The sequence below is a fragment of the Cibotium barometz genome, chromosome 40, assembly GCF_041138505.1.
Source record: "Cibotium barometz isolate CiBa-2024 chromosome 40, ASM4113850v1, whole genome shotgun sequence".
Lineage (NCBI taxonomy): Eukaryota > Viridiplantae > Streptophyta > Polypodiopsida > Cyatheales > Cibotiaceae > Cibotium > Cibotium barometz.
The window spans coordinates 12,353,609-12,368,970 of record NC_141085.1 but is presented as its reverse complement, the minus strand read 5'-3'; the positions used below and the strand labels follow the sequence as shown (position 1 = coordinate 12,368,970).

Sequence of the window (15,362 nt, the reverse complement as noted above, 5' to 3'; positions counted from 1 at the left end):
CCCTTCTTGCCTTAAGTGTTCTTCTCATCATTCTTTGAGGCTCGTTCAAAAGAGAATGATTAGCCTTTCCTTCTATTTTTGAACATTACGGGCTCGTACTCCTGACCTGTAGGAGATTTACACATTTTGTAGTGGACATGTATGTAGGTGTTAGGAGATTTTAGTGCTAGGCACTAAGTTTATTTGGAGTTTTTATACCTTAGTGTCTCTTATATGCTTTATGGTGACACATGGCACTTTGTACTTGGACCCCTTGGTCCTTAGATGTAGGAGGGTAGTTTACATTAGTAGCAAAGAGATTCTGTGTGAGTCTTCTTCCACCGCCAACTCCTCTCTATGTATGTTGTCGATTGTGGTTGTTCAATCTGTGTGTTCAAGCTTTCCATTGCTCTAGCCTCCTTGCCCTCCTCCATCAACATTTGGTATCAGAGCATGTTGACCACCTTGCGACCTGTGCAACCTCTAGTCTATGCAACCTTGCGACCTGTCACTAGTGTTGTACCCCTTCGACCACATGTATAGACGGCGGATGTCACCAGCCTGGACATTTTCCAGTATGAAAGGGGTCTGGTGGACTCCAAGATGTCTAAATATTTGGAAAGTACAAGCTTTGGGAATGGGGGATTATCCTAGAATACAAAGGACCACACTCCTAAAATTTAGGAGAGTTGCTATTTTTGACCCGACTCCGATGGAAATTCTGTTCGAAAAAGGCAAGGGTATTTAATCATTTGCTATGATTTCTAGCCATCATACTTGTTGTACCAACCCTTGTACTTGCTGTACCAGCCACTGTATTGGCTGTACCAACCCTTGTACTTGTAGCCACTGTTCTCGCTGTACCAGCTCAATGGAGAGCTGAACCTATTGTACCAGTTGCATGAAGACCCATGGTTTTTGGGGAAGAATCAGTACCCACACGGAGGTATATGGATTATATTATTGGCTCGGTATTTCTACAGCCTATGTTCCGGCTTGGTTGCCTCGTGTTGGGTTGTGTTACGGCATTTGTATATGGATAATCCGGCATCTCCCATGGAGAGAGTAAGGCCCTCAAAGCTTGTACATGTTATTATTCTCCTTGGGTAATAAAATACTCCAAGGGGGGGAGGGGGGGAGGCCCATTCTGGCCTCTACGTGGTGTCACATGTGCTTGGAAGTATGGAGTTGGCTTTATGTGCACACGTTTAGCACTCTTTCCATATGGATATTGTGGATTATATTATCAAGCTTACCGGCAAGCTATATGGAGATATATCTCGGGATATCTTAAGGATATAGTGATAAGATATTTCTTTTGGCTTCATGACCAACCTGGCAAAGAACAACTAAGTATACTTTGAGTTTGCAAAGTTGGTGCTTTTGCTATTTACTATGAAGTGTTTTTGACGTTCACTAACCCTTGTATAGCCACGCAAGGAGAAAGGTGTTGTTGTTTGCCTTGAGATGGTTTCAGGGAAACATTGTTTATGGCTCCCTTTATTGGGATGGATTATATCTATGGAGATTTTTTTCTTGGATGAGATTTATATAGATATTGGGCTTCGCAAGCAATTTCTATGGACGAATCTGTCCGAGTTTATAGAGAAGAAATATTTGGATATCTCATGGATATGATGTTTTTATGGATAAAGTCCACCTCTACTCCAAGGTGTGTGGTTAGCACGGAGTATGTGGTAAGAGTTATGGTATACAGGTCTGTGGATTCCTGCACTTCTTTTCTAGGGATTTGGATCTATCCTCATATTTATGGATTATTCTTTTGGCCCCCTTTATTTGGGATGCATTGGACTTATGAAACTCATGGTTCACATACCCTGTGTAGTGTTCTCTTGTCCTACGTGCTCTCTTGAAAATTGTTTCTACCATGTGTGGGGGGAACAATAGAGAGCAGATGGAAGGTAACATGGGCACTTCAAAGGATAGTGTCGAGCACAACATACCATGTGTAGTGTTCTCTTGTCCTACGTGCTACCATATCTGGGTGGAACAATAGAGAGCAGATGAAAGGGAACATGGGCACTTGAGAGGGTAGTGTGAGTTGGTGGCCGAAATGCCTACAAATTATTGGTGGCCAAAATGCCTATAAACTATGTGCAGCAGAAATGCTTATGGAACACCAGGCTATCTATGCCTGCTGCGAGTGTGTTTTATCTTGTTACTTGAGTCCACCTCTCATCCAAGGTGTGTGGTCAGAGTACCAACACGGAGTGCAAGTGGTAAAGTGGACATGACGCCTGGTTGGTGTTAAAATATTGCATCTCTATGTATGCTGTCGTGGAGTCCTGTCGGCCTGTTTCCTACAGCCGACCGCTTCATGCACAAATATATAAGAGTTGCTCTCTTTTATTCATTCAATCATCATTCATTGCCCTATTTGCTGGCTCTTGTACTCTGTAACCTCAAGCTAATAAAGCTCTAGTTCTTGCTTGCAATCTTTCTCTCTCATGTTTATTTGCTTCCGCTTGTGCACATTCTTTCATGGTATCATACGCGGCTACGCCTAGGCTCTAGCTGCTGCACAATCTGCTTCTCTCCGTTTTCTGCTTCCCTAGATTCTCCAAGCTGTAGATCCTTCAAACAGTGGCTGCGTTTCTTCTTTCTTAGCTGCATTTTTTGCTCTACAAGCCCTCCAACTACTGTCGGCCAGCCCCTAGGCTCTGCGTTTTCTTCTACAGAGGCAAGTGGAGGAGTTCTAGCTGCAAATTCAGTAAGTGCATCAGACAAGTGGCACATCAGCTCTTCTCCCTCCAAGATCCCCTACCTCTTCCAGTAGGAGGTTCCCGGTGGTGTGTTTTTTGGGTTTCTTTTGCTGCTGTCCAGCCTACATCTTCAGAGGGGGCTACTAGTCCCTAGTTGGATCCTGTGGAAAGGTGCTTGAGAGAGCACGTGGATTGCTTAGCTCCAGAGGTTGTTTGAGACATAGCTTCTTTGCGGCAAACATGGGTCCCCCTTGCACGAACAAGGAGGACAAGCTCAATGGTTCAAACTATGATCACTAGAAGCTACAGATGAAGGTCTGGTTCACACACAAGGGACTCTGGGAGATTGTTCAGGGCCACGAACGAAAGCCCGAAGGCCCTACCAGCTCTAGGAAGTGGACTCAGGACCAAGAGGATGCCTTTCTAGCACAACTTTTAGCTTGGGAGAATCAAGACTCAAAAGCTCACTCTGCACTTGTACGAGCCATCTCACCAGAGGTCTCCCCCGCCGTGCAAACATTGGATTGTGCTGCTTCTGTTTGGAGAAAGCTGACAAATCTATATGCACGGGACTCTACAATGCGGTCTGTCAACCTATTGGGTCAGCTCTTTTCCTTGGAGTTTACAGCAAGGACTTCCATGCAGTCATTTGTAATGAAGGTTAAGGTAATTCATGACCAATTAGTGGCAATGGGTACTGCCCTGACCTCTTCTCAGTTAGCTGCTCTCCTCCTCATCAAGCTTCCTGCAAATTATGACATGGTTTCCCGAGCTTTGCGGCGGGTACAGATCACAACACGTTCCCTCGAGTTTGATGATCTGTGTACTCTCCTCTTGGAAGAGGAATCCATCCTAGTTTCACAGGGGAAATTGAAAGTTTCATCATCTATTTGACTTGATCAGGCACTCTCGACGGTGCAGAAGAAAGTTCGGAGTCGGTGTTACAAGTAAGGGAAGAAAGGCCACCTATCAAAGGATTGTCAGTCAAAGGACAAAGGCAAAACCAAGGACAAGGGCAAGTCTTCAAAGAAGGGCAAAGACAAGTCACATGACACTGACACTAACTCGTCTAGTGATAACCCAGCTCTCCCAAGGCCTTTCAATCTGGAGAGAACATGACTGGTGTCCTGCTCTGATCCTAAGGGCATTCCCCCGCGTGCTGTCTTCCAGAAACGGCTTGTGGGCGGGAGAAGGGGCTTTCAAAAGCTCTCTGATATTAAATCTGGAGCATGGGACCCGTGTGTCGGAGTTCCAAGTATAAAGACAGGCAAGTTCACTTGATGGTCCGGATGAGTTCCAGGATCAACCAAGTTTCCTTCATGGTTCAAATGAGTTCCAGAACTATTGGTCAACAGAGACTATGGACAGGATGTGTTCCATGTTCATTTGTTCGAGGTTATTGGATGTGATGTGTTCACAGTTCTACTTTGAGTTTGGAGCCAAGCAGATTTTCTTTTGCTCTTTATAGTGGCATTATGTTTTCTGAAGACAACAAGCTGACATGTGCATTTTCCGAGGTGTACTCAGTACTGGCCATGCTGAGGTGTCCATGGTCGCACCTTCATCATCAGTTTTCTTCTGACTTTTTTGCAGACTTCAAGATGCAGAGGAGGTGTTAAAATATTGCATCTCTATTTATACTGCCGTGGAGTCCTGTCGGCCTGTTTCCTACAACCGACTGCTTTATGCACAAGTATATAAGAGTTGCTCTCTTTTATTCATTCAATCATCATTCATTGCCCTATTTACTGGCTCTTGCACTCTGTAACCTAAAGCTAATAAAGCTCTAGTTCTTGCTTGCAATCTTTCTCTCTCATGTTTATTTGCTTCCGCTTGTGCACATTCTTTCAGTTGGCACGGGACTTATGTCTATGCCAAGGGTCATGTGGACCGATGCCTTGCTGGCAAGAGACTTATTTTGTCTCGCCCATTTACTTGGGACATGGATTATGATATCTGGACTTATGGGACTGATTTGTCTCGCCCATTTACTTGGGACACGATTATGATATCTGGACTTATGGAACTGTTTTGTCTTGCCCGTTTATTTGGGACATGGATTTATTTATTTAAGCCATATTAGAATCACTGTCTCCCCATTCAGAGGCCAAGAGGTTCATTGTTCATCTCACCGTGCATATGGATTCATGTTGGGATTGTGAGAGTGCAATTCAATGAACACTCCACCATACACGTGGATTCGTGTTGCGATTGTGAAGTGAGTATTTCATTGTTTCCACACCATGCTTGTTGATCAGAGTTGGGATTGTATGGGAGAACATAGGAAATGTTGGGATTGGGAGAAAGGATTGCCATAACTATGGAGAACCAGCTTTTTTGTCACCATGGTTTGTGCTCTTGAATGGCACCAGTTTGTGTGCATAGCACATGTTTCTGTGCGAGGCAATAGTTTCTTGTACATGGCACTTATTTAAGTGTCTTAGCACCTGGTTGGTGATTTTCATTGGCAAATGATTATCTCATTGATATTGGTGATTGAAACACAATTGGCTCTTGTGCCTGTGTCTAGCATATCTTCCACGGAATTCTCGCCCATTTATTTTGGGACATGATTTTAATATTACTATTATAGAGACTTATTTAGTCTCACCCATTTCTTTGGGACATGGATTCTTCAGTTATATTGGATTTTTGAGATTGTCTCGTCTTGCCCACTTGATGGGACATGATTATATCTTGAATATATGGCTTGAAGCTTAAAGTTGCGGACAACTTTTAAGAAGCTGGGGAGGATGTCACCAGCCGGGACATTTTCCAGTATGAAAGCAGTCTAGTGGACTCCAAGATGTCTAAATATTTGGAAAGTACAAGCTTTGGGAATGGGGGATTATCCTAGAATACAAAGGACCACACTCCTAAAATTTAGGAGAGTTGCTATTTTTGGCCCGACTCCGATGGAAATTCTGTTCGCGTCATTACATCTGGAATTGAGCATATACCAAGAGTTGGCAAGGTGCCCATGACAGAATGTCTACTAGTTGGGATATTTTTAGAGGTAAAGATTATGGGAGAACCCATCTCTTAGATTGGGACATGTGGCAAGAAAGTGGATCAAAGTGAGACAAGTGGCCTCACACTTGTCACTCCAACTATTGTGTGGCTCTCCACTTGTCATCATAGCCTTCTCTTTCCATTTTCACTCAAGGGAGCCCCAAATCTATAAATTGGAGCCCTCTCCTTCATTAATAGAGGCTCTCTTGCTACACACTAGCCTCTACCACCGTTACAGGCTGCCCTAATGATGGCTACTCTCTTTCTCTCTCTCTCTTGAAGGCTGCCCATGAAAAATACCAGCTGTTGGGGACTGTTTTGGAGGCTTCCATCACGAATAAATACTGAAGGTAAGGGTATTTAAGCATTTATTATGATTTCTAGCCATCGTACTTGTTGTACCAACCCCTGCACTTGTTGTACCAACCACTGTACTAGCTGTTCCAACCCTTGCTGGTGCATTGGTCAAGCCAAATGGCATCACCCTATAGGCATACACTCCCCAAGGGGTGATAAATGACCTTGTACTTGCTGTACCAGCTACTGTTATGGCTGTACCAGTCCTTGTACCAGCTGTACCAGCCACTGTTCTGGCTGTACCAGCCCTTGTACTGGCTGTACCAACCACTGTACCTATTGTACCACCTGAATGGAGAGCTGAGCCTGTTGTACCATCTCTATTGCATGAAGACCCGTGGTTTGGGAAGAATTAGTACCCACACGGAGGTAAATGGATTATATTTTTGGCTCGGCATTTCTACAGCCTATGTTCCGGCTTGGTGGCCTCATGTTGGGTTGTGCTATGGCATTTGTATATGGATAACCCGGCATCTCCCATGGGGAGAGTAAGGCCCTCAAAGCTTGTACATGATATTATTCTCCTTGGGTAATAAAATACTCCAGAGGGGAGGCCTATTCCGGCCTCTACGTGGTGTCACATGTGCAAGCTCCATTCTCAGCATTTGTGGATGTTTTGTCCAACTTTTATGTTTCATGCAAAGTGATGATGGATATGTATTAAGGCTGTGGCCATGTTTAAGTGTTTTAATATGCATTGATGGTATCAACAAGTGTGTCAAAGGCCCTAGTACCCCGGGAATCCGCGAGTTACAGCGGAGCCGTGTCAGGTCATTGCGCAATCAGGCTATGCTCTAGGCTTAGCTGAAGGCGGCAGCTTTGGGTGGCAAGTCGGCAACAACGGCTACACATTGTGGTGCTGTTGTGCGTCGCATAGCAGGGCAGTCGTGCATAGGTGGCACTCGCAGCAGGCGCTGCAGCAACAAGCAATAACTGGCGACTCCAGACATCAACAAAGGCGGCTAAAGCAAGCGAAGCCAGGCGACGGCACTGAGCTGTGTAGCACGCAGTGCAGGAGCAACAGCACGCAGCACGTGCAGCTATACATCAGAGGCAGCAAGTGTTGGCAGTCGCCGACGGCGAGACAGCAGGAAGCAATCATAGCAACAAGCAGCAGCTCAACGCAGGTGGCAGCAGCAGGAGCAGGAGCTGACATTGCTGGTTTTGGTGCTGCAAAGGCGACTGCACAGGTGGTTGTAGGTGGCGCAACCAACAGAAAAGGCTAGCATGGGCTCTGCACTGGTGGTTATTGGTGGCGCAACAAGCAAAAGGGGCTAAAATTGGCACTACATCTGGAGGAAAAGTGAGTGGCACAACCGGCTGAAGTGGTGGTTCTGAGCGCTGCACAGGCTGAGTTGTCGGAACACTGCTGCACAAGGCGGCAACTAACGTGTTCTTGGTAGCTACGGGCAAGACGTGGTTTTGCATAGGTGGCTCCCACATTGAAGGGATCTACTTTGCAACAAATACTAGAGTACCGTCAAAGCAAGTCATCAGGTACACCATTTTGATACAGTGTAGTTCTACATTCTTGTTATAGGTCTACATACTTGCAGGCACACAGCACAGTTTTAGGATATGTGCTGAAGTACTTGTGGTTGAAATTGTGCAGGCATGTAGGCATATGCTCACTTATGGTAGTGCTATGTGTAAACAGGGCTTAACCAAGGGCACTTTTTCCCATGTGGTTTTTCCCCTTGGATATCAAGTGTGAAAGGACACTCTACATATAATATTTTGTACTTCTATATTATATGGATGTGACACACATGCAAGGGTAGCCAACTGAACCAAATCACCTCACAAGCAGCCGAACAAGCCGCTCGATACTCCCCCCCCCCCCCCCCCCCCCAGTCAGTGAAAGCGCCACCGTACACTGCTTTTTACTTGTCCATGAAATGGCTCCAGATCCAAGAGCAAAGCAATACCCTGTAGTGGATCGTCGAGAATCCGCATCTCAAGCCCAATCGGAGTCACTCCAGCCACATAAAGTGGCCCCCTCTCCATAGAAAATGCCAAAATCCTTGGTACCTTTCAAGTACCGCAACACGCGCACTGCTGCCTGCCAATGAGTGTCCAATGGTGCCTACATGCAAGCACTGAGAGTTCCCACCACAAATGCACAGTCAAGCCGTGTGTTGAGCAACCAAATCAAGGTCTGCACACAAGCACCAAACGCGCCTTCGAATCACGATTCTCCCAGTCTTGTAATTTTGCAAGGAATTCGTCCTCTTGATCCTGGGTCGACCTCCTAGAGTTCTAAGGATGCTCATGCTTCTTCTCGGTGCCTTGAACAATCCCCCACAAACCCTTGTGGATGAACCAGATCTGCATATTTAGCTTCCAATGGGCATAGTTGGTTTCGTCCAACTTGTCATCCTTGTTTGTTCAAGGGGGAGCCATATCCACAACAACTATCCACAGCAACAACAAAGGACACAAATCTCAGCACTCCAAGACTCCTCTCGAGAACTCTTCAACAAAGCGAGGTACAGAAGTGTATCTGCCACTGGATCAGATCCAGAAGAGGAAAGTTTGATAGCGGGGTCCATGGGAGAAGTGATGGGCTTACAATCTGTCATCCTGAAAGCCTCCAACAACTCTGTAACATACCGCCGCTATGAGATGAATATGCCATCTAAGCACTAAAAAATCTCCAATCCAAGAAAGAAGTGAAGCAACCCAAGATCTCTCATCTCAAATTCCTAACTGAGGGCAACCTTTGTCTGAGCAACGTGCGTTGCATGGCTGCCTGTGATGATAAGTCATCCACAGAGAATGATGAGAGTATACAACCCTTTTTAAGATAAATGTAGAGATTTGGATCAGCCGCCGCCGACCGCTTGAAACCCTTATGTTGAAAGAAAGCATCAATCTTCTCATACCAAGCCCTGGGGGCTTGTTTCAAACCATATAAGGCCTTTTTCAGCCTGTAGACCATACCTTTGGAGCCAGGAACCTGAAATCCCCGGGGTTGTTCCACATAAACTTCCTCCTTTAGCTCCCCGTTGAGGAATGCCAACTTGACATCCATCTGAAAGATGGGCCAATGAGAGTGTGCAACAAGAGCAAGAACAATCTATATGGTCGCCATCCCTGCAGTCAGTGCAAGGTGGTTCCAAACATAGTGAACGATACGTTTGGAAAACGTGCTGAAAAGATTCCAAACGTAGTGAACGTTGCCCCCAATATATATACTTATAAACTTTTGAAATATGAAGTTTGAAGATTCATCAATGAACATGGTCCAATGCCGCCAACATGATAAATAACACGAGTGGATGTGCTAGTAAATATTCCTCCACAATATTTGCACTTCAACACGCGCGTGTTGGAGCGACCGACACCTGGGGTGTTGGGTGTGCCTTGAGGCCCTTGAATGATGGTGTGCCTTGCCGATACGGAACTCGATGCACGAGGCATCTATGGCATATGCACAAAAAGCAATCAAAAAAATGGAGAAATGTCAAGACAAGTCACGACTCGAGAGTTCTAAAATATATTTCAAAATTCAAGCACAATAAAGAATAAAATTTCAGCCTTTGTGTAAGGGTCCGGGGAGGTGCAGCAGAGAGCGCCTTGTAGGGGAGAGAGAGAGAGAGAGAGAGAGAGAGAGAGAGAGCCTTGCGGGGGAGAGAGAGAGAGAGAGAGAGAGAGAGAGAGAAGAGAGAGAGAGACTTGCAATAGGGGAGAGAGAGAGAGAGAGTTGAGCGAGTGCAGGAGGGAGAAAGAGAGAGGTTGGCCTGTGCCGGGGGGGGGGGGGGGGGGGGGGAGAGAGAGAGAGAGAGAGAGAGAGAGAGAGAGTGAGAGACTGACTTACGATGAGCGAGCATGACCAGCACGACCACAAAAGCAGTGAAGCCCAAGCCCACGAGCGCCTGTCGCCGAAGAGAGAGAGAGCCGCACGCACGTAAGAAACAGAAGAAAAAAAACGTGATGTTGACGTGCGTTCGCCCTTCAATTTTTAATCTACATTAATCAAACTCCCACGTTCACTAACGTTTGGAAACGTTAGTGAAAGTTTGGATCCTATCCAAACTGCGTTTGGATGCAACCTTGAGTCGGTGGAAACGTATCATCAAAATCCAAGCAAGCTTTCTGAAAATAGCCTTTGGCCACAAGCTTGGCCTTGTGCTTACCGATTTGTACTTGGTCTTATAGACCCACTTGACACCAATCACTTTCTGCTTTGCCGGTCTAGGAACCAATTCCCAAGTCTAATTCCGCTCAATAGAGTCAAGCTCCACTTCTATGGCCCGCTTCCAAGTCGGTTTGGAAAGCGCCTCCCCAATATGAGTAGGTTCGAGTCCTAGATGCGTGACATCAGTGCATAATTTGACGCACAGTTCTCTTGCGATGATGTCGTGGTACGCAATCGCTCTGAGATCGACGGGGACCCCTGCTAGAAGTGAAGGCAACCGTGTTACCCTCAAGCCCCACAAAGTTTGGTACAACCAATTGGAAATCCGAGATCCCACTCAGAAGTCGAACCTTGCTCCTAAGATGAAGCCTACTATGGAGCATCCACAAAAATCTCTCTTGATCAATGTCGGATGATTCCTCCACCTAAGGTACTTGAGGACGTGCCGTGTCAAGTCAAGGAAGAGGAACAGGAGGATCTAGTGAGGAACCAAGGAGGACTGAGTCGCATCAGCCCCTAGAGATGAAGAGCCCCTTCTGCAACGAAGATGCAGTCTCATCAGCCACCACATCTCTGGTAACGATTATCTTTGAGGTTGCAGGATTGTAGAGCCGATAACCTTTAGATTCTGAGCTGTAACCAACCAAAATATGATGCTTGGACTTAGCGTCCAGCTTCCCCCTATCACCATCAGGTACATGCATCAAACCCAAAAACCCAAAAATGAGAAACTGTGGGTTTTCTATCAAGGTAGGCCTGAAAGGGAGTCTATCCTAGAACAGCAGTAGTAGGGAACTAATTAAGAATATAAACAACAGTAGGCTCCACCCGAAGCTTTGAGGAAGACTCCGATGTTCCAAAATAGTCCGAGCCATTGTTCGGCTCTTCCACTCCACCACGCCGTTCTATGAAGGAATACCATTGTTGGCAAAATCCCTTTGAATGCCATGCAGCTCACAATACTAGTTAAATTGACGAGAAATAAACTCGCCACCTTTGTCGACTCGGAATGTCAAGACAAAGTGTCCCGACTGTTTCTCCACCAAGGTTCTCCATGTTTGGAATCTGTCCAAAGTTTCATCTTTGGACTTGAGAAAATAGGCCATGTATACCGGCTAAAATCATCAACCAAGAGAAAAACATAACTAGCAGAACCAAGAGACAGAGTGCGCATCGGGCCGCACAAATCCGCATGAACCAACTCTAGAGGTGCCATAGTTCGCCGTGTAGCCTTCTTTGTAAAGGCCTCCCGATGTGGTTTGTCTTTGAGGCAAGAGTGACAAGGGCCCTCACGTGTGCCAACATTGGGTAATCCATCAACCAACTGCTCCCAAAAAGCCTTCCGCAATGCCTCCAAATGAAGATGTCCAAATCTAGCATGCCAAAGGTCACCTGTGCGGGTACCTGTGTGAGAGTAAAGAGCCATGAGTTTGTAGAGGCCATGGTCCTCGATGCCTTGCCAGAGGATCTTGTCAATGAGAGGGTACCTTAGTGCCCAATTTGCAAATCTCATGTACATAAGTCTTAGAGCAACTAAGGCGGCAAGAAAAACACAGAGGCCAAGCCTAAAAAGACACCTGAGGAGAAGGCCAAGGAGGACATTATTGGAGGTTATGTCCAACCAGGGGAGCACAAGCTTTATCACTATGAGACAAAGAATCATTGTTTTTTATGTCATCAACTAGGCCAAAGTAAGAAGGATTGCACTAAGTGGCATGCTAATAAAGCCACCAAAGCATCATCCTCTACTATGGCTATCACCGCTGAAGCTACATCTACCCCTTCGCCTTCTAACACGAATGCCATACAGCTATTACCCTCTTTGAATCTAGTATCCCCAATGATATTTGATGATAAGCAGGAGGGTGATGCTGAAGGGCAAACGAAAAATCTCATCTGCGCTTATGGCACAGCAAAGAGACCGTGGTTCATTGTCCTATTTGACATGTCACATGGGCAATTCTGATGACGCCATCTCTCCGCAATTGGCTACAAAGATGAGTTGTACATTAGTATCACATGATTTAGTCGTGAACGAAGTTCCAAACTGGTTTGTTAAGCAAGCAAGAGCGCATCACTAACAATGATTGTGGCTTCTTCTGGATGTTATTTGACTACCCCAACATCACATGGTGTGGCGTTGACATGGACACAAGTTGATGACATGGCAGTCCATGTAGGCCCGGTAAATATTTGCATACATGTCAGATATTTGCTGATGTAGCTGCCAAGTAGGCAATGACATGGGCATAAGATAATGACATGGACATAGGGTTATGACATGTGAGAAAGAAGAAGGCTCTCATTGCCATATGCTTGCCACTGAATCTCAAAGCTCTCAAATTCTAAATGTTAAGCACGGGGACTCGCTCCTAAAGGTTAGGAAAGTTCGTTTGGGCTTCTCTTTTGGGCCAGCTTTATGTCTACTGGACACGAGCCAAAGTTCATAAACCAAAAAAACATACAATACAGACTCCACTCTACAGCATTAAGCACATGACATGGTGGCTTCCATTTTCCCCCCAAAAAGAGAGAGAGAGAGAGAGAGAGAGAGAGAGAGAGAGTAGCCAACAGCTGCCGATGGATTAACAGGTAGATGGGCGTTTTTTTAAATGGTGGAGATCGATTTACAGATAGCAGCTTGGAAATAGGTTCAAAGCAAAAACGACCCACGGGTGCATGACAGGAGCAGAAAAGCACTTACCGGAGGCCTTGGTGGGCGATTCGAGCTGTTGCATGAAGATGGCTTTGGAGGTGGAGCGAAGCTGCCGCATTTCGTTGTCTGAGAGGTGAGCTTGCTTGCTGCTGGGCCTGGTACCCCGCCCCATTTCATCCCCCATGGATAGATCCATCAATTGCCCCTCAGCAACGAGAGCCCAGCTTCAAATGCAATTTGTTAAAAAAAACTTCGAAGGGAAGCAAACTGAATTTGAATGTATGTGGATGTAAAATATAATGTTTTATTCAAATACATAATAGATGCAAAATATATTGTTTTATTCAAATACATAATTAGATGTAAACTATACTTTTATTCAAATACATAATTAGACTGAAATATTCCAAAATGTATTATGTATAATGACAATATGCAGCCCAAGCATGGAAATCAAGGCATTCAATTAATTATTGCACCATATTAGAGAGTATTCCTTCCAAGATGAAGGTTTTTGCCTCGTGCTTTATTAGTATCAATCTTTCAAATATAGCAACCAAGACACTCCGCACACACATCCACATCCATCATTCATGTATCATCTCTCTCTCTCTCTCTCTCTCTCTCTCTCTCTCTCTCTAGGGGGTGGTGCAAAAGGAGCAAGGCTCTAGTGTTAACACCAAGAGGAGGTCCCACAACCATGGGTTCGGCAACCCCAAGCACAACGTAACCAACAACGTTGGGTGCCTACCAATGTGCTCCAACCATAAGGCTTCCATGAAGGCAACACACACTTGTGGCTCCCCAAGCCACAATCAAAGGCTTCTTCCCCGTGTCGACAACCACCTCATAGCTCAAAGCCTCGTTGACAAAAAAGCCGGAAGCCTCGCCAACCACGGATCTTCATCACTCTCTGCAGCGTTAGGTGCCCAAATGTCTCTTAGAAGCCCAAGACTTCCATGATGGCAATTCCATCATTTGGCTCCCAAGGCATACCCCTCCAGTAGTTCACCCAAACCACACCCACCATGCTAGTACTTGTCCAATCGACAAAGATGGTTTGGCGACTAATGGGCAAGTAAGTTCCCCTCCTCCTTAGCAAAATCCTCCGGACTTGCCCACACCAAACCCATGGGCACTCCAAAGCTCAATTCGCCCAACCCTTTTAACCCACGGAGCCTCATCCACGAAGCTCCACGAAGCTCCGAGCCCCGCCCCTTGACTTCGTCAAACGAAACCAAGGGGCAATGCTAAACATGGCTGAGCTTATCCAACTACTCAAAGATAAACTCAAAGGTAAGCTCACAACTCTAGCCACATGGTCCACTCAATACAAAACCCTCTTTAAGGGTGCTGACCAATAAACACGTGTGAAAAAAAAAAGAGTCTCTAGGTGATTAGGACCACGGGCACACCTTTTGCCCTCGCCCATGCACAACACCTACAAATCTCACTGGACTCTATCCTATGCGCACACACCAAATAAAACTTCATCATCAACAACCATCTAGGTACATCTCTGGGGGACCATGGTGGGGCGCAAGCCTGGTCCATGGTACAACCCATCGCCCAGATCTTCTTAATCACCATGGATGGGGGGACCATGGTGGGGCGCAAGCCTGGTCCATGGTACAACCCATCGCCCAGATCTTCTTAATCACCCCTGCTTCACGCGAATGACTATGCTTCACCCCTGCTTCACCCCTGCTTCACGCGAATGACTATGCTTCATACTTCATCAATCCTACCCTTGACTTCTTCTTAGCTCCACATGTATGGATCCTCAACATCGACTACCACTCCTATCCACACAGGATCCCAGAGATCTAATGACAGAAGAAGACACTTCATAAAAAGAAAAAGAGAGAACACCGCAACTTGATGACTCAACATCCACAAGAGCCAAGATACCCATCACGGTGTCTTGACAAAGATGCTAGAGCTTCATGAACATTGCCAATCAACATACAACATCTCAGAGCACAAGCAGTCTCCATGCATGTTGCCTCCTTGTCCCTCCGGAATTTCCCCCCTCACCACTTGCTTACTAGCCCCATTGTTTTACTAACTCCTCTTTAATCATAGCACCTACTACTGGGATACTGGTCATTAAGTATTCCATGCTAGTCTACTTATTTAAGTACTCTGACTCCTCTAATGAGGATGTCCCACCGCAGAGGCGAAAAAAAAACAAAAGAAAACAAAATAAAGAGTACTACTGGGCACATACAAACAAGCAAACTCATAAGAGCCCATCAAACTCGCTGGTTACTTAATCGCCAATACTCCACTAACTTCTTTCCATCTCAATAACCCCTCCCATTTACGGAGAGACAGGAGAACCAACCAAGTGCGATACTTCCCCGCGTGCCTTAACAACCCCTCACCGATCACGAGGACGCGATCGACTTCAGAAAGGAGAGTATGTTAACCACATATTGGTTAACACATTCCTATGATAACTATGTATGCACACTTATGTAATGATGCTATA

The 15,362-nt window shown here is 45.8% G+C and overlaps 1 protein-coding gene across 3 annotated transcripts in view; it reads right to left on the bottom strand.

The window, feature by feature from the left end:
- The window catches only part of LOC147615216 (Spc97 / Spc98 family of spindle pole body (SBP) component), a 29,153-nt gene extending 16,042 nt beyond the window's left edge, over positions 1-13,111 (bottom strand). For all 3 annotated transcript variants that reach the window (XR_015262776.1, XM_086779243.1, XM_086779245.1), the window contains exon 1: positions 12,917-13,111. Coding sequence is in view for 2 of the 3 variants with exons in the window: in XM_086779243.1 (XP_086635369.1) it covers positions 12,917-13,064 (148 nt within the window). In the remaining variant the exon portion in view is untranslated. The remainder of the gene's footprint in view (positions 1-12,916) is intronic.
- Between the last annotated feature and the right edge of the window lie 2,251 nt (positions 13,112-15,362).